Below are 22750 nucleotides of genomic sequence, written 5' to 3'. Positions count from 1 at the left end.
TAATATATTAGGGTTTCCACAATGCATGCGTGCTATAGGTAACTCAATATCCAATGTGGAAATAAGTGTGTAAATTTTTTGTTTCAGACGGTTGTCACATTGAAGTGCATCCTCGAAAGAATGGACCGCTTTGTTAACTGACAACGATCCAACATCTGAAAATATAAGATCAGCCATTGCTACATTTTTAGGTAATCTTTTTTTTATTAATATTACTAATTACTGTTTATCCTTAATATTACTAAATTAATATTAATGTAATGTAATGTTTACGATTAGGTTTCGATCAAGACTGATTTTTATTTATTTTATTTTAACTTACAAGCTTACTCTTATACAAAGCTTATTCTATCTACATAAAAGCTTAAACTCTACAGCCCTCCTCCTAAGATTATAACTATAATAATTAAACACGATATACATAAATAAAAAAAATATAAAATATAAATGTAAAGCATAATTGAAATTCATTTTAATTCACTTTAAAATTATATAATTATAATTATGAAATATTCAACAACAAATTATTACTCCGTATAAATTAAATTATATTCATGAATTATTCCTTATAATTAATCTTAGTTTTACGTTCTCGCAGACGCGAGCAACCACTACCTACATTTACATCCTCAGTCGCATACCCTTCCGTAGTAGCGACGGCTGACTCTACATTTGGACTTGATTCTTCAGCAGCACCGTTCAACTCCTTCGTAGTTAAGTCATTTTTTATAGCACTACCACTATAAGCCATCATTTGGTCGACGTGGCGCTTAATCACCCTATTAGTTCTTGATATTGTGCAACCATATGTTCGTCGACCTAAACGCTCCTTAATTACCGCTTCCTGCCATCCTACCTTATTTGGGTCTGAAAAATCTCGGATAAAGACCGGTGTGCCTTCCGTAAAAATAACATCTCTAGAACCCCCATGGTTTTGAATGTTACTAAGTTGTTTTTCTCTCACTCTGTCTTTCACTAAAGGTGGTTTTAATAAATCGAACCGCGTTTTCATTTCTCTACCTAACATAAGTTTAGCTGGAGACTCTCTTGTTGTACAATGCTTCATAGTACGATAATCAAATAGAAATCTCTTAAGCACTATGTCTAAACTTCCTTTTTCACCAGAGCTTAAACTTGCTTCAAGAGATTTTTTAAAAGTTTTAACAAAATTTTCGGCTTGCCCATTTGTAGCTGGAAACCCTGGAGGTGTAAGAATCTGTTTGATGCCATTATCCTTTAAAAATTGTTGGAATTCCCATGCTGTAAATTGGGTTCCATTATCACTTACTATGGCATCCACTAAACCATACCTACAAAATAGCTCTTCTAATTTCTCCACCGTGAATGCCGCTGTTATCTGCTTTGTTTTAAAAATTTCTACCCATTTGGAGTATGCATCAACTACGACTAAAAAGTAAACATTCTTGACTGGCCCGGCAAAATCAATGTGAATGCGCGACCATACTGAGCTAGGCATTTCCCACGGAATTAGTGGGCTTTTCTTTGGACTAGGCTGAACCTTTTTACATGGAATACATCTATCTATAAGATTTACTATATCCTTATCTATATTAGGCCACCAAACATACGACCTAGCCAAAGCTTTTGTCTTTACAATGCCTAAATGAGATGCATGTAACTCTTTTAAAACACGGTTTTTCAAAGTATAAGGTATTACACTTCTAAAACCCCATAATATACATCCGCACTCAATCGAAAGCTCTAAATTTTTAGTTTGAAAAGGCGAAAATATTTTGTCTTTTAACAAATGTAACTTCCCAGTTTCAATAGCGGCTTTTACTTTCGCTAAACAGGGGTCGCGAGCAGTCTCTTTTGCAATTACCTTAAAATCTAAATTTAGCTCATTATTTTTGGTTATAAAATTTATATAACTATTTTCCTCTGTATCTACAGAAGGAAGCAAATCTTGAGGTATACGCGAAATATTGTCTGTAAAATTTTCTGACCCCTTGACATACTCGATGGTATAATCAAATCCAGACAATGTCAAAGCCCATCGCTGAATACGAGCTGCTGCCATTACTGGTAGTCCCTTATTTTCACCAAAAATTGACAAAAGCGGCTTATGATCAGTTTGCAAAACAAACTTATTACCAAGCAGATAGAGTCGCAGTTTAGTTACTGCAAACACTATGGCTAGTGCTTCCTTTTGAATAGCACTATAATTTCGTTCAGCTGTCGAAAGCGCTCGAGATACGAAAGCGATCGGTTTAATTGTTCCATTAGGAAAACTGTGGGACAAGGTCCCGGCTATAGCGACATTTGACGCATCCGTTTGTAAAATAATAGGTTTACTGGGGTCAAAAGAAGCTAGGAATCTATCGGATGTAATTTCCTTTTTAAGATTTTCATAGGCATAATGACATGATTTTGTCCACCTGAATTTAACACCCTTTCTTAACAATGCATATAACGGCTCCATAATCTCAGCAAACTTAGGAATAAATTTGGAATAGTAATTAACTAATCCAATAAATGCACGAACTTCAGATAAATTGTTCGGTATTGGAGCATTAACGACTGCTGAAATCCTATCTTGGTTTTTTGACAAACCATTTTTATCAATATCAAAACCTAAATAGGAAATTGTTTTTTGAAAGAAAACACACTTATTAGCGTTTAAACGCAAACCCACGCTCTCTAATCTTTTCAAAACTTTTTCAATGGAGTTACTATGCTCTTCAATAGTATCTCCTGATATAAGAATATCGTCCAGGTAATTAACAACATTAGGTATACCACGCAATGCGTTTTCTATAGTTTTCTGAAAAATGGCTGCGGCAGGCTTAACACCAAATGGTAATCTGGTTATCTTAAAAATACCTAAATGTGTGCTCCATGCGCATAACCGTTGGGATTCTTCTACCAATTCAAGCTGATTGTACGCATTTGACAAATCAAGTTTGGTGAAGAACTGTCCTTTAAGGGAAGCAAATAGTTCTTCAATCCTAGGTAACGGATACCTCACATCTAGCAGGTGCTTATTGATGGTCGACTTATAGTCGCCACAAATACGTAATTCACCATTAGACTTTAACACTGGTACTAACGGCGTACCCCAATCTGAATCCTCTATTAATTTTAAAACACCCTTTTTTACCAAATCCTGAATCTGTCTTTCGATTTCTTTACGCCAAGCCAATGGCACTGGCCTGGGCTTGCAAAAAACAGGTTTTGCATCCTCTTTAAGACTAAGTTTAACCTTATGCACCTTATACGTTCCTAACCCTTCAGCAAAAACTGTAGAAAATCTACTTTTTAGAAACGCTACTCTATCATCTAACTGACTCAGTGTGCTTATTTCCATCCCAAAAAGTGACATAAAATCCCTACCAAAAACAGGGCGGCTAAGCGTATCACTAACCACAATTCGCAACTTGTGCGACTGTCCACGACACTTAATTGAAGCACTAAACTCACCCAAAATCCCCACAATATCACCACTGTATGTGACAAACTGATCGTTGCATTTCTTTAGCTTGATTCTCCCAAAATGTTTATGGAAATCGCCTTTCGAAAGTAATGAACAAGCTGCTCCAGAATCTAGCACAAATGCGAGCTTAACACCGTTCACTTCTACATCAATGACGAAAGGAGGTGGTGACTTGGGATGACACTTATCATCTACACTAAAAATTGAAAAATTATTAGTATCAGAATTATTTACTAAATTAGAAAAATTTTTGCATTCATTATTATTTACAATACTTATTGTTTTCTTTTTTAAACAAATATTGGCCAAATGGCCCACACGTCCACAATTATTGCATTTGCAATTTTTAAATTTGCAGCTACTACTTTCATGGTTTCTCCAACCACAGTGTTTACAGCTCTGCCGTTGCTTTTTACTGCCGCTGCCGCTGCTGCTGCCGCTGTTTGCATTTTTGTTATGCATGCAAGCTTTATTCGTACTCGCACTGTTTGCGCCTTTGAAATGCAAATTTCTTTTAAAAAGGGCATTAACCTCTACATCATGGGTTTGTTGCTGTTTGAAAGCTTCATTTTTTGCTTCCGTAATTATTGCAATTTTTAATGCCCGTTCAATTGTCAAGGTCTCATCTTCTTCACACAATCTTTCGAATGTTCTACCGTCTAAAGCAGTAACGAATTTATTTAGAACAAACGAATTTAATTGTGCCCCAAATTTACAATTTCTTGCTAATTTTTTTAAAAGTGCAAACCACTCCATAATTGTTTGCCCTTTTTCACGAACAGCATCAAAAAATATTTTTCGCTCGCGAAAAATAATAATCGGCTTTGAAAAGTGACTTCTCAAAAGCGTACACAATTTATCATACGTTTGGGTTGCAGGCAGATCCGGATCACAGATGTCCCGCAGCAGTCCATAAGCCTCCATTCCAATGTTTTTTAACAGGATCGACCGCTTGATCTTGTCGTCCTGACAAGCCATTTCAACAAAATGGGAGTCTAGGATCTCCACCCAGTCGCACCAACTGTCCACTTGCGGTCTGAACTCCCGCACACCTGACATGGTCGTACTTGTGAAGCATACACTTTCATTTTGTGTCATTTTTTTTCAAAAACAAAAATTTTCTTTTTTAAATAATTTTTTTGTATAATTTATTTTGCACGAGTCAAACTGCTTTTCATATAATTTTATATGATGATTTAAAAATTTTTTTTCTTTTTTTTTTTAAAAAATTTAATTAAAATTTAATTTTAATTTAAATAATTTTTAACGATAAATTAATTTTTTTTTTTGAATAATTTTTTTAACAATATTTTCCTCGTCGCCAATGTAATGTTTACGATTAGGTTTCGATCAAGACTGATTTTTATTTATTTTATTTTAACTTACAAGCTTACTCTTATACAAAGCTTATTCTATCTACATAAAAGCTTAAACTCTACACTTACTATACTGTACTTAATATGATTTATTATTATACTTAATACTAATATAAAAATATTTATATTACATAATACGGTATGCTAGCAGTGCTATGCTTACTATACTATAATTATTTATTATTATTTTTTATTTAAAACTTCTAATAAAGATTGCTGGTAGTTTTCACAGTTATTGACCAATCTCTCCAGCAAATCGTTTCGCCGCTCTTCAATACGCTGCCAGTTACTCTCATTTCTCTTATCTTCCTCCCTCATTAATTGTAACTCCTGTAAAATGCTGTCTGTTTTTCTTCTCTTTGCAGATGCTCCAAAAGATGTTGTTTCAACCGCAGCAGTGGAATTTGTATCTGTTGAAGAGTTAAGTTGCTGCAGTGGAGAAGCTGCGTCTGCGTCATAAAGAAAATCAACTGACTCGAACAATGGACAAAAACTTGTGTCTTCATTTGATTCCAAAACTGCTGGCTCGGCCAATGAAGTAATGTTTGAAACTACAATATTACTTTACTTATTATAAATTCAAGAAAAATATTATAATTACCATACCGTTATCTTCGTGTCCAGTTTCATCCATCAATGTTTCGACGTTGTGGATTTTAAAACTGCCTAATATGGCATGTACCTTATGGTACAGCGGCCAAGTAGATGGAGATCCACCCGACATGCCCATCGCTGCCTTTTCTTTTCTATAATATATTTTAGGTTTCATATTAGTTAATAAATTTAATTGTATAAATAGAAAATTTAATTTATGTAACCTAGTAAATAAATAAATAATATACTTTATGTATAATTTAAATTAATACAAAAAACGTAATTAAATTTACTTATACTTGCTCGTCAAGTTATTTATTTTGTTCGAAATTCCTTTAACCGACACCTCCATTCCACGCAATGAAAGCTTTTGTTGAAATTCTTTATAAATGTGGCTATTTCTCCTATTGCCACGGAGGTTTTCTATATCTTCCTCCCAAAGTTCACACAAAATGTTTTCCGCCTCGAGCGGCCACACAACTTGTTTTTTTTTCAGTAATTTTTCGCTGCTCATGGTTGGTAACAATTCAAACTGAAATAAAACTACTAAACATTTGTTTATCTTTTTTATAAATATGTCAAAACAGCTTTTTCAAACTGTCAAAATGCCATGAAGAGCTTTCATTTAGGGTATGTTCAATAGATTCCTTTGCATTTGGAACATATGTGGAATGCATTCGAACGTCATTCATACAGAATGTGAGAAAATTCCTCATTTTGTGCTTGAAATTTTATATGCAAGAATGAGGCATTCGATACTCATTTTCGATTTTTGACCAAAATGAGCCATTTTCGGCCAATGTAAACGCCGTATTACATAGAAAATGCACGTTTTTAACAAAAGAAATTCTTTTGGGATTAAATAAGGTGGCATGTTTCGGCTACTGAATGAATGATCCTTAGTAAATAAGTTTATTTTTAGAAAATAGAAAATAAGTTTATGTTTTAGAAATGTGAGTTAAAACCATTATGAATCATCAAAATTCTTCAAAGATTTTAGTCTAAGACGCCATAAAATTGAAAACGTTCCATGGTATATAACTAACGCCAGTACATTGCGACGTAAACATATAGTGTAAAGACGGAATCATGTACAAATTTCCGCCCTTCATAAACTTATAACTTGGATATATAATTACAATAATAATAATAATATATGAATAATAATTACATAGTTTATTCACTGTTTATATATTTCCTTTATTTAGTAGTTAATATTAATTTTTATTAAATGCCATAGGCTAGGATTATTGTATTGTCATAGTTTGTAACGGCATTTTGATGCCATAGACTAGAATCTTTTTATTATCATAGAATATAACGTCGTCGGCATTTTGATGCCATTGCTACAATCTATTGTAACCGCTTAGAATTATAACAACATAGACTATAATTCTTTTTGATCTAGTATTGCAAATTTTATAATAAAGATACTCTTTTTTGAACTAAAATAAACAACATCTTTACTTTCTCCTTGGTCTTGTACTGTAACGACACGGATTCGTCGTTTTTATTTTGCTGAGGTATCACTCAGTCGCGGTCCGGGTCGTTGCAATAAATTTGTTTTATTGACTAGTTCGAAGCTGGTAAACCAATGAGTGGAAAGTAAAAGACCGTTTGTTTTTATTATTTTAAAATTTTATTTATTAAAAAAAAAAGATTATTTTAAATAACTTATTCTAGTCTTGATTCTACTCAGTAAGTTTTATCCAAAGACGTCAGAACATCAAAGGGTTTTTTTCAAATCTACGTAATTAGTTTCTAGCCAAAGACGTCAAAACATCAAAGGCGTTTATAAAGTCTATTCAATAATTTTTACCCAAAGACGTCAGAACATCAAAGGGTTTTTTCCAAATCTACGTAATTAAATTCTAGCCAAAGACGTCAAAACATCAAAGGCGTTATACAATCTACTCACAAGTTTCTACGAATTTATTTAGCCTTAGCGTCGAAACACTATAGGCTTCTAAAAGTGGACTTAGCGCTGGAGTAGTGATCTACTCACTTCGGTGTGCCGGTGCTAAGTGATCTTTCATATAAAATCTCCGCTATTTATATACGACACTTTGCTTTGCTTAATTGCACGCACAACCGCACAAGTATAATTCGCTGTCAGCTTTGTTATGCTTGTCGTGTGTGCGTATGTTCGCGGTTGGCTTTGTTTTGCTTGTCGTGTGTGCGTGTGTTCGCGGTTGGCTTTGTTTTGCTTGTCGTGTGTGCGTGTGTTCGCGGTTGGCTTTGTTTTGCGTGTCGTTTGTGCGTATGTTCGCGGTTGGCTTTGTTTATTTGTTTCAAATATATAAATCGAGTTTTATCCAGATGATTTTTAGTAAAAAATAATAAGTTTTATGTAGGGCGGAATTTGTACAAAATTCCGTCCTTACATTTCCCTCCATCTTCGGGGAATTTGAACTGGACTACTTCGTTGAATGGTTTCGTGTCCGCTTTCTAGGATTCCTAAAAACTTTGAGGAATTCATCTTGATGTGTACTGGTGTAATCATAATCCTGCTCACGTGGTACATCTGGACTCTGACTTTTCGACTCTGTGATGAGTATGAAACTTCGCTGACGCGGTACATCTGCACTCTGACTTTTCGACTCTGTGATGAGTTTTAAACTTCGCTGACGCGGTACATCTGGACTCTGACTTTTCGACTCTGTGATGAGTTTTAAACTTCGCTGACGCGGTACATCTGGACTCTGACTTTTCGACTCTGTGATGAGTTTTAAATTTCGCTGACGTGGTACGTCTGGACTCTGACTTTTCGACTCTGTGATGAGTTTTGAATTTCGCAGATGTGGTACATCTGGACTCTGACTTTTCGACTCTGTGATGAGTTTTAAACTTCGCTGACGCAGTATTTCTGGACTCTGACTTTTCGACTCTGTGATGAGTTTTAAATTTCGTAGACGTGGTACATCTGGACTCTGACTTTTCGACTCTGTGATGAGTTTTAAATTTTTCTGACGCTGTACATCTGGACTCTGACTTTTCGACTCTGTGATGAGTTTTGAACTTCGCTGACGCGGTGGTACTAAGCACCTACAAGGTGTCTGCTCTTGTGGATTTTCTTGCTGGGCTTTTAAATAATCTCGAGGTTGTACGCGTCGTGTCGTTATGCTTGACTTTGGTAGTGATGCTGAAGTCACATTTCCAGTTATAAATGCTGTTGCTTGCTTAGCGGTTGATTGGTTCTGAGGCTGATTACTTCGTTTCTGATCAGGAATGGACGACTCGAAGCTTAGACTATGGATAATTTTATCCCGTGCTGGCATATTGGGTATGCTTCTCATTGTATTTTGTACCACCATCGCTTGAGGGGACTCGACTATCATGCGCCCTACGTTCACTTCACGGACACGATTACGGCTCACTTTATCCTGTTCTGTACTTAGTTCTTCGAAGTCATCGGCAAGTGTTGTTAATTCATTTAGGCTTGTAAACTCTGAACGTTTAATGTACATCCGGTAGTCTGCCTTCATGTTTCGATACACCCGCTCCAATTGCGAACCTGGATCCATGCCAGTGTGTCGCATTAGATTTATAATGTCAAGTGAGTAATCCTTGAATCTTTCTTTTGTCTTTTGTAGTCGTGTTCGTACCTCATTTTCTAAGTTTTCGAAATATCTACATGATTTGAAGAATTTTAAGAAATCTTCCTTGAAGCTTGACCAGAGGGGCCAAGGTTTCTGGTTGTTGCGGTACCATCTTAATGCTTTATCTTCAAAGAGTATTGGCATCATCTTGGGAATTAGATTAACATCGATACTGTACATAGCCGCCAGTTCCTCTATGTGATCGATGAAACCTAGTGGATCCTTACCACCGTCATATTTACAGAACCACTTCTGTACCTCTTCAACCATCTGAAGGTAGGAGCGCACTGGAGGATTTATTAAACTTCCATATGTTCCTGGTATTCCTCTTGATCCCACCGACATTGTTCCTTGTTGTTAATATTTTATCCTCTGGATCTTAAATTTCCATTCGAGCCTTGACCACTGCGATTTGACCAATCAGGTCCCTGGTAATTCTTTTCTTCCCACTTGGAATACTATCGAACACTAGTCCCTGCTCGGGCGCCAATTGTAACGACACGGATTCGTCGTTTTTATTTTGCTGAGGTATCACTCAGTCGCGGTCCGGGTCGTTGCAATAAATTTGTTTTATTGACTAGTTCGAAGCTGGTAAACCAATGAGTGGAAAGTAAAAGACCGTTTGTTTTTATTATTTTAAAATTTTATTTATTAAAAAAAAAAGATTATTTTAAATAACTTATTCTAGTCTTGATTCTACTCAGTAAGTTTTATCCAAAGACGTCAGAACATCAAAGGGTTTTTTTCAAATCTACGTAATTAGTTTCTAGCCAAAGACGTCAAAACATCAAAGGCGTTTATAAAGTCTATTCAATAATTTTTACCCAAAGACGTCAGAACATCAAAGGGTTTTTTCCAAATCTACGTAATTAAATTCTAGCCAAAGACGTCAAAACATCAAAGGCGTTATACAATCTACTCACAAGTTTCTACGAATTTATTTAGCCTTAGCGTCGAAACACTATAGGCTTCTAAAAGTGGACTTAGCGCTGGAGTAGTGATCTACTCACTTCGGTGTGCCGGTGCTAAGTGATCTTTCATATAAAATCTCCGCTATTTATATACGACACTTTGCTTTGCTTAATTGCACGCACAACCGCACAAGTATAATTCGCTGTCAGCTTTGTTATGCTTGTCGTGTGTGCGTATGTTCGCGGTTGGCTTTGTTTTGCTTGTCGTGTGTGCGTGTGTTCGCGGTTGGCTTTGTTTTGCGTGTCGTTTGTGCGTATGTTCGCGGTTGGCTTTGTTTATTTGTTTCAAATATATAAATCGAGTTTTATCCAGATGATTTTTAGTAAAAAATAATAAGTTTTATGTAGGGCGGAATTTGTACAAAATTCCGTCCTTACAGTACTAGCTAGTCAACTAATCAATAAAACAAATTAATTGCAACGACCCGGACCGCGTCTGACTGATACCTCAGCAAAATCAAACGCCGTATCCGTATCGTTACAATAGTACTTCCGGTAAAAAGTAAAAGTAGAAATTTAGACAGAAAATATTTATTATGAATACAGATTCATTCCAACAATTTTGTTTCAAGTTTGATGTTCACAAGTCTGAAAAGAACAACATAGCGGTCTGAAAAATAGTAGTTCACCCGATGAAATGTAACCAATTTATTTGTAAATTATCCTGACAAACATTTTTAGAAAAATTGTAAAATGAAAAATAGAAAAAAAATGTCCATTCTTCACTTTTATAGTCACTGAAGTCTTTTACTCAGGACTAGATTGATAATTGTCGACATTGATGTTAAGTGTTTAAATTATGTCGATAAAAATTTACAGTTACCCCTCATGACGGTAACTTAAAATATCACTTGAAATTAAGAAATATTGGAGCACCTTTGTTATCATTCTCCATCGTTAATATATATTTGATATCTTACAAAATATTTCACAGAATACTGATTATAAAATGATTAGGTTCGCTAAACACAGCACATGTACCATAATTAATAATATACAAACGGTGAAAATCTGTAACCGAACAGTTTTCGATATTATCAAAAAATATTTTACAAAATATCGTTTATTAATAGTTATTTATAGAGGCGCTCCCAAACACAGCGAATGTAACGCAATCAGAATAAACAAAGGTGAAAATACAGAACACAACTGTTTTTTCATGTTCCACAATCAACTTTTCTTAAATCAATGGTTAAGTGATGCTGTCCATCCAGCAATATTTCTCATATGAAATGTTAAAATAAATTTTACAAATATAAAAATCCGATCTATCACAAACTAAAAATTTTTCACATAATATTGTTTATAAGCTTTAGTGAATTATAGGTATTTGAATTATTATTTTTAACTCTATTTTAAATTAATTAGTTTTTCTCTATATACAAATTTAAAAAATTGCACTACTTTCAAAAACTTTCCCGGTTTTATTAAAGTCAGCAATTTTAAAAAATAAATGTCAATTTTTCGTTAGCTCAACTTATCTCTTGTTTCAAATTCATCTTTCGCATAGTTGCATTTGATATTTCTTTTAATTTGAGGCTTCGTTTCAACGATTTTTGCGAAATTAAGGTGTGTTTGAATATAGTATTGGATTCAATTAGTAAATGTTTTAAATAAAATAGTTTGTTCTTATTTATAATTGGTATTTCCAATTATTTAAACAACTTTTAAATTTATTTCAATTTCAAACAAAACAAATGTTAGTATCGAAAACAGCTTTTAATATTATAAATTTATATGTAGATGTGTAATATAAAGTGCAAAAAAGTAATATTGAATTTAATATCCGAAAACAATTGCATGGGTACTTCAATTAAAGCCATTCATTTCAAATAATGATGAAGCCCAAACAGGCTACTATATATGAATGCCGTGTATTCAACAGTAAGTGCCGTCATTCTGAATCAAAAGTCATAATTGTAGTGTAACACCCGCTTAATTGTTAAATGGTGTAATCTAGAACTTAAATCTTTTAGAATAATTTGCACTGGTAACACTTTGACTCCGCCATGTTTAACTATTATGTTTTGTTTTTGGTTTGTAACTCATATTTTATTATAAAATAATATTTAATAATTAGTCAAAGTAATATTTGTTATAATTTGACTTATATATGTGTGTCTTGTAAATTGAACAATATTTTGTGTTTCAAAATGTGTAACCGTATGTTCGGTATTTCAGTAAAGGTATCTTCCAAATCGCAAAAAATGTTTCGTTCTGAATACTTTGCCGAACTAAGCTGAGTCTACCAGAAAATATTGTTTAAAATGTGAATTCGGATTTACTAAGTTAATAATTGTTTTCGCCTATTTAAAAACATTTTTATTTATATTTTGAAGTGTGATTTCCACGTACCTTGAGGTGGGTTATATTGTTACCAACAAAATGTCTTAAATAACAAAAAGCATTACATTATTAATTTGAAAATAAAACTTAAAATCGCAGTTACTTTATTCAACGCTGTAAATTTTGATATATGCGAACAATACAAGAGGGAAACTGAAAACGCGTCTTTTTTAGAGAAAAATGTCTCAGTCTGTTTTAATGTGCGGTGATCCCAATGCTATAACAATAGAAGAGGACAATATTGTGTCCAATTTCTCAAATATTGTTGGTATACCTGTCCCGTATTCCTCGGAATATGGAATTTTACTAAGCAATGATGAATACGGAGTCGTTACAACTAAGAATTGTCAAGTTCAAGGATTGCTGACACACAATATTAATGATGGTAAAAAGTCTATATTATGTGTTCTTTGATTAATAATTTTTATATGTATGTTTAGATCTGATTTCTGAGGAAGTAATGAATTCTGGACAAATTAAAGATTTAAATCAAAGTGAACATACCACATATGCAAATACAACTTTCGTAAGCAACATAAATAGTAAGGAGGTTAAATCGCAGGCAACAACAAGAACAACGCCATCACCAATTCTCACTTCTAAGTAAGTAAAATAAATTTAAAACTTGTGTTAACCAGAAGTACATGTGGTATAGAATTTTACTTAAAGAGAAATAAAACTATTTAATTTTATTGATAGAAAGTTTTCACATAAAAAATCAACAGGTTGCTCCTTCATAATGTTCATGTTCTTCATAATAATACTTCTCTCTTGATAAGCTATATATTTCATCTTAACCAGAATTTAAATTTCATTTTATTTTGAACTACGAAACAGAAATTAGAACCACCTTTTCGTAAATTGATACATATATACATATATGTGTTATGTAACGTATTTAATATTAATATTTGTATTTATTATTTATACTAACATCGCTCTGTTTGCTTCGGTATTCATAAAATAAAAAATTACTTTCTGCTTTTAAAAATTTTTTTTTTTAATGGAACTAACTCCCATATATATATGTATATCTTCCAATGTGCAACCATTAAGCTACGCGCTTAAGTTTTAAATAATCTATATAGATTAAATTTTATATTTGATATGATTATTTAACTTTATCTTAACTACTTCGTTGAGTTTTCTCGAAAAATAATTGCAAAATATAATATTCTTTTTAAATTCCGGATATTTTTACATTCAATGTTAATACATAAATGTTCCACTTTCCCATATCTTTAATATTTTCAGGAAAATCATATTATTCTACATCCGATTATTTTGTACACTCAATGCAAGTTGCCAGTGTATAGACAGATATTTTTCAATTTTTGATATAGGAATTTAACTTTTTCTAGCGATTTCTGGTAATGTGTATATACTCTTGATTCCTTTTGACAATTATCTGCCACAATTTGTCTCTTTCGTGTGTTGCGTGGATGCAGTGGCATTTTGCTAACTTTATGAATACAATCTAGAAATTTTTATATTGATATTTTTCGCAAATCGGTTTAGAATGTAATTAAGTCACATATTTTCCTACTCACTTCGCAACCACAACTTTTTGTTTTTGTATTTGTTATAATATTGCTGTTGAAGCAGACTTTCAAGTTTGAGCAAGGCTGACGCTTCTATTTCAGCTATTACTGCAACTTGAAAGTGGGATTATGATGCTTTAAATACATTTTCGTACAATGAAAGATATTCTTTTCTATAAGTCCGTTTTGTATATTTGTTGACTGCCGACATTATTGAAGCTGTAGATACCTACGTAACTACGGAGATGTATTAACTATGGTGTATTTGCTGTGTTGATTGCTAATCTGATGTCTTTGTCTGTGTCTCAATTTTTCAGAATTTCTTAGTATCTCTTTTATTTACCTCTGAAGTCGCTTAGAACGAGCTTCCGCTTGTTCTTTAATTTCTTCAGCTTTGGTTGAGATGTTAAGGCCTTGGTAAATATCGACATTACGAACGCACTTTCGGGCGTTAAAAATATTTCTGAGGATTTTATTTTAAAGCCTTTAAATTATGTTGATCCTGCATTGGGTGGCAAAGTTTCAAATATGTGCACCATAAAACAATATGGGTTTTAGGATTTGATTGCAAATTATTTTTTATTACATACGGAGAGTTTTAATATGCATCAGATAAACCAGTTTATTTTTTTAACCTTCAGATTGAGTTAATTTTTGGGCTTCTTCTATATTAACCTAGCTCAAAACTTATGCGATATTTTCCAGTATTTGCGTATAGGGTTGAGATTTTTATTGTATTATTAAGAGCTAATTTGCTTTTTCGTTGGTGAAGTCCAACTTTATTGATTGATAGATTTATTATATTTTAGTTTAATTCTCTATGTTTTCATTCCTCTTTCCATTTTGTCTACTGCAATTTATAGTTTCGCTGGACCTGCTTCTATGGTTTTTTCTGTTGCACATACGGCTGTGTAATCGGCAAATGTGGTAACCATGCTGCTCGGTAACAGTATGTTATTCTCTTTTTGTGTGTAGGAAATATAGATCATTGCTTCATTTAAGATCAGATATATCGAATAATGTTCTGAGTTGAGATTAAAAGCAAAATTTATTTAACCATAGCTCATTGAAAGTTTTTTATAATATAAAAAGCAATCAGGTCTGGAATTTTGTTGATATTCGTTGACTAAAAAGTTGGATCGGCTGTTAAAATGAACATTTTATCTGTTTCACGTTTATCTGTTTCACGTTATATAGTTATGTGCTTTTGTTGTTAACCGACAGCATCAGTTAATGTTTTTGGCATTGAAGTCTCCGCCTATTATTGGCTTGAATGTATACATATTAGTTGAATCTTTTTACTTGTTTCAATAAATTAAATGTTTCTACAGCAAAGCAAATGCACACACGCATAAATTTTTAAGGAATCTATTGGTTTTTTTGTTGCGTTTTGATTTTAGTTGTGTGGATCAATAGATCACATGACAACTATAAAACGCGCAATAAAATACAAGGTCGACGTTACTAATATATATAATGCCGAATTATGCAATCTTCTCTACTAACATTCTTATTTACCATCGTTCGGTTTAGTAGTTTAAATATAAATTGCAATCTGAAATTATACTTTTCATGGTTAAATAGTAGTCCCTTGTGCTCCACAAATTAATAACGCTTGGAGTTGCGGTTATTCTATTGTGTTTTGGGTCATTATATATTTTTGGATTTAAATTTTACTCTTAACATTCTGTACAAAACTAATATAAAAAATCAATTAATTTAAACTAAAAATTTAAATGTCTCTATATGCTTTGTTCTTTATTTTGAATTTAAATTTTAGAAAAATTAAAATAGTGTCAAAAGGCAGTACATCAGCTTTAACTATACCTTCAAATCTAACCGATTCAAATATGTCAAATATGATCAATTCTATACCTTCAAACTCCCACATTACTAATAATTATAAACAACATAACTCACGTTTGCATCGACAACGCCAACACAAAAGTTGTCAACTTTATGTACAAGATGATTTAAACACTGTTAAGCCACGCCGATGGGAACAAAAACTTGTACAAATAAAAACAATGGAAGGCGAATTTAGTGTTACTATGTGGACATCAGGTACATCTGATGACGAAGATGAACCAAATATAGAAATAAATAATGAATATGAAAAAATGTTAACAAACACAAGTAATCTGGACCAAAGAGTTAATGGAATTATATCGATTAAAAACAATTGTGCGGAAAATGAAATTTTTCAAAAACAACAATCTTTACAACAACAGTTAATATTACAACAACAAAAACAGCAACAAATGCTAGCTCAAGAAAATATAAATAAATGTACAAATTTATCTTCCATATCTAATACTACTTTACCAGATTTAGATTTGTCAGATCCAAAACAGCTTTCTGAATTCGCCCGAAATTCGAACAGTGATAAACTAAAAATGAGAAAAAATGATAGTGACAATAGAGAAAAATGTTTTCCTATTTCACAACCAATGATAACACCTTCTACCTCTGCAAATACCGTATTTTCGGTACAAGAAGGAGTATCTGTTCGAACTGTCAGTGTACAACCTGGTAATAACTTTAATTCGTCTTTATCATCTTCACCTCCACCTTTGACATACAGTAGCAATCATATCAATACTGAAAATTCGCTAGTAACTGACAAAAAAATTGCATGTCCGCATAAAGATTGTAATAAATATTTTCGTGATAACTCGGCTATGCGAAAACATCTGCATACTCATGGTCCTCGTGTACACGTTTGTGCTGAATGCGGTAAAGCTTTTGTAGAGAGTTCAAAGCTTAAAAGACATCAACTTGTGCACACTGGGGAGAAACCTTTTCAGTGTACATTCGAAGGTTGTGGCAAAAGATTTTCTCTGGACTTTAATTTAAGGTAATGTTTTATACAGTCATATATACAAAAATAATAATTTTAAATATTTTTAACCAAAAGAACACATGTGCGAATTCACACAGGAGATAGACCATATGTATGTCCGTTTGATGGCTGCAACAAAAAATTTGCTCAATCAACGAATTTAAAGTCCCATATTTTGACTCACGCAAAAGCCAAGTAAGTTTTTATCTATACATTTTTCATTTGTTTAAATTCGTTTCTAATAAGATTAAAAATCTCATTAAAAAAATGAGATTGAAAACATTTATTTTAATTTCATTTCTTGTACGGTTTTTTTTTTAATTATTTCATGTTCACACCGGTTAGTTTGATTACAACGTCAGACGTTGATTACTATTAAATATTTCTAATATATTTAATTTTTCAAAAATTTTAAAAGACAAGCCCAAGTAGACAGCTTGTATTTTTTATTCAACATTTTTATTTTTAAAATATAACTTTGAAATTTTGACATAAATTCCTGGCTTTTATATACCTATATTTTATAGATGTGACAGCGGAGAAAGACTTTAATAAAATAATGCAGTATTTCACTTGAAAATTTCATGGAATTTCATTTATTTTTCTTTTTTAACTTATTATATTTTTTAGAGTAATTTTAGAGTAATCAAAAAAATTTTTTTTTTTGTGATTATTTCATTTTCAATTGCTAGTCTTTGTCGATTATATAATCAATTTATAAGCCGAATGCATTTAAGACCAAATCCCAACACTCACTCCCACCTTTTCCATTCCTTATCCCATGTATTCGTCTTGTAATCCTTTTAGTTACAACAACAACAAGACCAAATAATGTAAATTAGACATAACTGAGTAATATTAATTATTTTAAAAATTTAAACATTATTTTTTTATGTTAAAACAACCGCTAAAACGGAGTAATGTCACAATAATCTATTGTAACCTATCTATAATATATACTAACCTATTATTGTGACAATACTCCGTCTAAGCGGTTGTTTTAAAATAAAAAAATAATGTTTTTAAAATTTTTAAAATAATTAATATTATATTTAATGTTTACTGTGATAAATTGGCCTATTTTTATACATATGTTGATTTTTGTGAACATTTGTAAATGTTTTGTTTTAAAAAATTGTAATAAGTTAATTATAAACCAAAATTTTTTGCTTTTTTACAAAAATTAAGCACTGATAAAGTTTTAAAAAATAGAAAGAAATATATGCTGGAAGTTTTTAACTAAAAGCTTTTTCATATGGTTTGTCTGCTAGCCAATAAACAATTTTATATCTAAATAAAATGATATCAGATGATAAATACACAAACACAATAGTTTAATAATAGGCGTTTTCGGTGGCTCGCAAGTGCGGCAAAACAGCAAGTTGCTGGCCTATACTGGCTGACATGTACGCAATACAACAACATTATTTTCCCTATCTAAGCCAATAGTTGTTTACTGGCCAAATACTTTGGCCAGCAAAGAACAGTGTTATCAACGTAATAAGCGAACTATTGTGAACCTTCATTGGAAATTCTAACGAATACTGCAATCATATGTCAAAAGTCATATGTAAACAAAAATTTAAACAAAATTTAAAAATTTCATAAATTGAAAATTGGGAAAAAAAGAAGAAATTTCAATATTCTTATGATTTCTTTTAATTCTGTATTCATTTTAATTTTCAATTTATATTAATTATTTATTTCTATACAAAATGTGATTTGCTTGCATTATGCGCAGATATGCAAGATTTGCTGTTTGCCAAAATAGACTAGAAGAAATGAAGTTGCACGTTAAACTTCATTTTTTCTAGTCTACTCTTTCAATATACTGTCACCTGCATATAGAATACATATACATATAACTAAATTTGCAGATGACGCAATTTTTGTGGTAGAAAATACATAATGAGAGTTAACTCTATATCTCCGAAGTGCTTTAACGAAATAGTAAATTGGAGAGCAAAATAAGAAATTGCATTGCATAATATAAAGTTAACGTACAGAAGCTTAACCACTAAAACTAAATACTGATATCTATTGATAAGTGTATTTGACAATCAAATAGCGAAATTTTTTATAATAGACCTTTAGATACGTTCACTCATTCACAGAGATGTGACTCTGACTCGCCTACGTTATAAGATTATCAAGCTTCAATGACTCCAAAACGACTAACTCCAACATCCTTAAGAGTCCACGGGGGATTAGACACAACCAAAAGAAGCGTTCTTTGTACTGCAAAACTGCAGCACATACTGTACAATCTTCTACATAACCTCTGATTATAAGATCAAACATTGCAATTTATAAAAAAAGGTTACTCCCACTATAACAAGACAAGAAGCAAAAGCGGAACTATAATAAATCAAGAGTATGTTGAACATAGCGTCACCTATTGCTTTTCCAGTAGTTGAAGATAATGCTAGAACACCAAGAAGTTGAGTATATCCATCGGTAGTCACTATTATTGAAAAGCTGTCTTTCGCATAGTTACATCGAGAAGTAATTTACCATTAAACTATATAATACCTTTATTTTCGCTTTAGCCGGAATCTGCTTTCTACATGTTTAGCTAATTTTTCCAATACCTTAAGTATATAGCGTTGCTTCTAAATTTACTTTAATCATAAAAACAAAAATGTAATTTATTTCTTAAATTCAATTTTCGTAAAATAATATCCACTATAATGTGAGCATTATCTATTTACCAAGAAGTGTTGCTCATTTCTCGTAGAGTTTTAGACTAAATTTTTTGTAAAATTTTAATTTTCTACACTTTAGGTCCACTACTAGCTTAAGCACACTTTTATAAAAAAGAATTTTATATAAGATAGTATTGGAAATTTCTATCTTATAAGGTGCTTCCATTGATTCCTTATTTAAATTTTCGGTTTTTGTAATATTTTATTAGAACAGTAAATAAACTTAACTAGTGTATACTAGAATGAAATGTTATACTCGTAAAGCGGCCGAATGTTTGCGAACAATCATATTAATCATATTATGATTTTTATAAATGTAATATATATTTATTTTGTATTTTTTCTATTATTTCCAGACGCAGCTCTAGTGGTCGTCATAATTCCAATAACGATTCTAACAGTCCTTTACAAATGGGTACTCAAAATTTTGTGAAGGTTGAAATGAATGATTCAAATTCTTCCTATATATTGTATACGGACTAAGTTGTTAATGAAATGAATAAAATATAGAAATAAATTCTAATACCGCATTTTTTAGTTAAGTAAATTAGTTATAGTTTTAATTTATAGTTATTTATATATATTATTATATTATTTAAGTTATTGCTACAAAAAAGCGATTTTAATACTATATTTCTTTTTACGGTTTTTTTAATCCGCTTACGAAATAATGTTAAAATAGTTTTATCACAACAGATCTGAGAGTGTTTTAGTAAACTAAACATTTATCATTTAAATTTTTTGAATTTTGGAACATAGAATTTGATATTCTTTAAATAAATAAAAAAACTTTATAAACAGTTAATTTGAATCATAAACAAACTGAATGAATTTAAGTGTTAATGTACATTGTACCTCAAATATTTGTCGAAATAACAACAAAGTATTTACACAAAATATGAAACTATTTTTGCAGGAAAAAAATAAATAATAAAACAAATATGTAAAAATGTTCAATTGATCTTCAGGGAGTCTATGTACAATTTGAAACAATAAAAAATAACAATATAGTAATAAAAATAAAACAAAATATTAATACTTAGTTTGCTAAAAATTAATATATTTATATGCTAGAATATGTATATAAGTGATTTTGAAACAAAAGTATGGCTAAAACTTTATTTTAATAAGCCGCTCTCTATATTTCATTACCATAATTAAAAACTGTCATGCAGAATAAATTTTATGTACTTAGCATATTTTCTGTTAAAATATCTGTTTAAATAATGACGTTGGAGATACAAAAAAAAAATTTACAATATAATTTATTATAAAATCTATATGAAAATCAAAATAGATTTAATTTTCTTATATATAAATAATTTAAATTAATTGAATATATATTTTTATATGTGTCATAGTAAATATATAAAAAAGAAAGTTAAAATATTTGTTTTTTATATTAAAAAACAAAAATACTTTATATATATGAATATCATATAATGTGAATGAAAAATGAGTAATATATTTGGATTTAAAAACAATTTTTATTATAATATGAATGCATATAAATAAATGATATATTTTTATAAATCAACCACTTTTCTCGTTTCATTAAAACTTCTTTGTTGGTTATTTTGTAAGGTCGTCGGTTTTGTAAATTAGCTAATCAAAATTCTTCTAACTAATTATGTTGTTTTTGATTTATTTTGAAATGTTAAATTTTAATTTAGTTCAATTTGAATAAATATTATTTTTTGAATAATTTTGATTGAAATCCGTTGTAGTCACATTCCTTTGACAAACATTTTTGAATGCAATCTTAACTCACTTTATTTTCCTTATGATTGCAAAGTTGAAATCATTTGAATTTATTTTTGGGCAATTAGCGGTCAATTATATAAAATTTTACGTATTTTCTCAATTTATGTATATAATATGATAGTTAATCGAAATATAATACTTAGTCGCATTGTGATTTAGTGATTTTTGTAACGATACGTATTACGTATATTCAAATTTAGAGGGTTTTCGAATAGTAAAGAAAGAAAGAAAGGACAAACACATAAAATTTATTTAATTTTATTGAAATTTAGCTGACCATACAACGCTGTTTCGAGTATTGCCAAGTACTCATCGTCAGTGGTCTTAGGTAATAATCGAATTTTTAATTACTTTATAGTCCGTATATAATTTCTTTGGACTGCAAGTGCTTAGAACTCGTGTTTAGAACACGATTAGTCATCGCTTCTAATTTGACAGGCACGAGTTCTAAGGCTGCCACTTGCAGTCCAAACAAATGATCAGCCAAATTTCAATAAAAATAATTTTATTAAATCAAAACTTATTCTAATTATAACCTATTTATTATCCTACAAAAAATCCTAGTTACAATGATTCTAGCCGATAATATCAATATGTCGAAGGCGTTATAAATCATAGAAAAAGTCCTGGTTAAATAATCCTAGTTACAATGGTGCTAGCCGATGACATCAAAATGTCGTAGGCGTTATATTATCCTTTTTGGTGTTATCCTTTTAAATTAGCGTTGACTTGGCGATTGTATGGACCAGCTTATTGGGGTGTGCTGGCGCTATGTGATTTTTCATACAAATTTGCGGTTAAGTTTACACAGGAGCATCCAATGTTGGTAGGTCGAGTAGGTTGCTAGGTTCTTTGATGTTTTTATTCGCCACGTTCAGATTATTCGCCTTTGTCTGCCACCAGTCTGCTTTTTCCTTTTCCGTGCGGTGATTTGGCAACACTTTTGGCGTAATGTTGATGATTTTGACTGGAGGTTGCACATGAGGCGTTAGTTTTCTATATTTAATAATGGCTATCTGGCGTGGCGTCGGTTGATTGATTTTCGGCGGACCTGCACCAATTTTCTTCAAGCATCCTTTTTTATTTTATTTTATTTTATTTTTTTTTTAACGAGGTGTAAAGCATCGAAAGCCCAGTCAGTGCGAGACTTTAACCCACTAAAGTCACCCCAGTGTCCGACGGTTAGCCCTTTCGGGATCACCGATTTGGTATTTTCATACTGTATGTATGCATTCATTATCATTGCAGATGTATCACTGCAACTGTTCTTCTTTCCTTATTGTTGTAGACGCCGCATAGTTTGAGTTACAAAAATTTTAACTGCCTTCCATTTAAAGCTACTTGAACACATTTCATATACAATGCTGCTAGGAGATGGTAGATGTCCTAGGGCCTCCACGAATATTTCCCGTTCTTCATTAAGCGAAAGGTTACATGTTCTGCACTCTCGACGACGTTGTTGCAATTTGGGCAGTATGGACTATCTGACAGTTGAAATCTGTAAAGATATTCTAAATAGCCTCCGTGGCCGCTCAATGTTTGAGTCAGATTATAGTCA

General features: G+C 31.7%; 3 protein-coding genes across 6 annotated transcripts; 1 reads left to right on the top strand and 2 right to left on the bottom strand.

Annotated features, from left to right (window-relative positions):
* Positions 1-559: 559 nt before the first annotated feature.
* LOC119675199 (uncharacterized protein K02A2.6-like) lies at positions 560-4552 on the bottom strand. Its single transcript, XM_038086389.1, has 3 exons — positions 3820-4552; positions 1894-3645; positions 560-1851 (listed from the first exon to the last, which is right to left on the bottom strand). Exons 1-3 carry the CDS (start codon positions 4550-4552, stop codon positions 560-562), a joined length of 3777 nt encoding a protein of 1258 aa, XP_037942317.1.
* Positions 4553-4972: 420 nt separating this feature from the next.
* On the bottom strand, positions 4973-9368 carry LOC119675198. The gene is made up of 4 exons (XM_038086388.1): positions 9030-9368; positions 5718-5956; positions 5437-5576; positions 4973-5381 (listed from the first exon to the last, which is right to left on the bottom strand). The coding sequence occupies exons 1-4, from the start codon at positions 9366-9368 to the stop codon at positions 5014-5016; spliced, it is 1086 nt and encodes a 361-aa protein (XP_037942316.1). The 3' UTR covers positions 4973-5013.
* Positions 9369-11758: 2390 nt separating this feature from the next.
* Positions 11759-19951, top strand: LOC119680589 (polycomb protein PHO-like). Of its 4 annotated transcripts, XM_038093491.1 has the most exons (7): positions 12009-12030; positions 12176-12355; positions 12440-12725; positions 12781-12943; positions 15662-16738; positions 16799-16918; positions 19785-19951. In XM_038093491.1, exons 3-7 carry the CDS (start codon positions 12521-12523, stop codon positions 19909-19911), a joined length of 1692 nt encoding a protein of 563 aa, XP_037949419.1. In that variant the 5' UTR covers positions 12009-12030; positions 12176-12355; positions 12440-12520; the 3' UTR covers positions 19912-19951. The 4 variants fall into 4 exon arrangements, with proteins under 4 accessions (XP_037949417.1, XP_037949419.1, XP_037949420.1 ...); XM_038093489.1 differs by lacking the exons at positions 12009-12030; positions 12176-12355 and adding an exon at positions 11759-11878 and having other exon boundaries at positions 12515-12725; XM_038093492.1 differs by lacking the exon at positions 12009-12030 and having other exon boundaries at positions 12064-12355; positions 12515-12725.
* Positions 19952-22750: the final 2799 nt, after the last annotated feature.

Source organism: Teleopsis dalmanni, chromosome 2, assembly GCF_002237135.1.
Source record: "Teleopsis dalmanni isolate 2A chromosome 2, ASM223713v2, whole genome shotgun sequence".
Lineage (NCBI taxonomy): Eukaryota > Metazoa > Arthropoda > Insecta > Diptera > Diopsidae > Teleopsis > Teleopsis dalmanni.
Note: the sequence above shows the minus strand (reverse complement) of the source record. Positions and strands in the feature narration are given on the sequence as shown.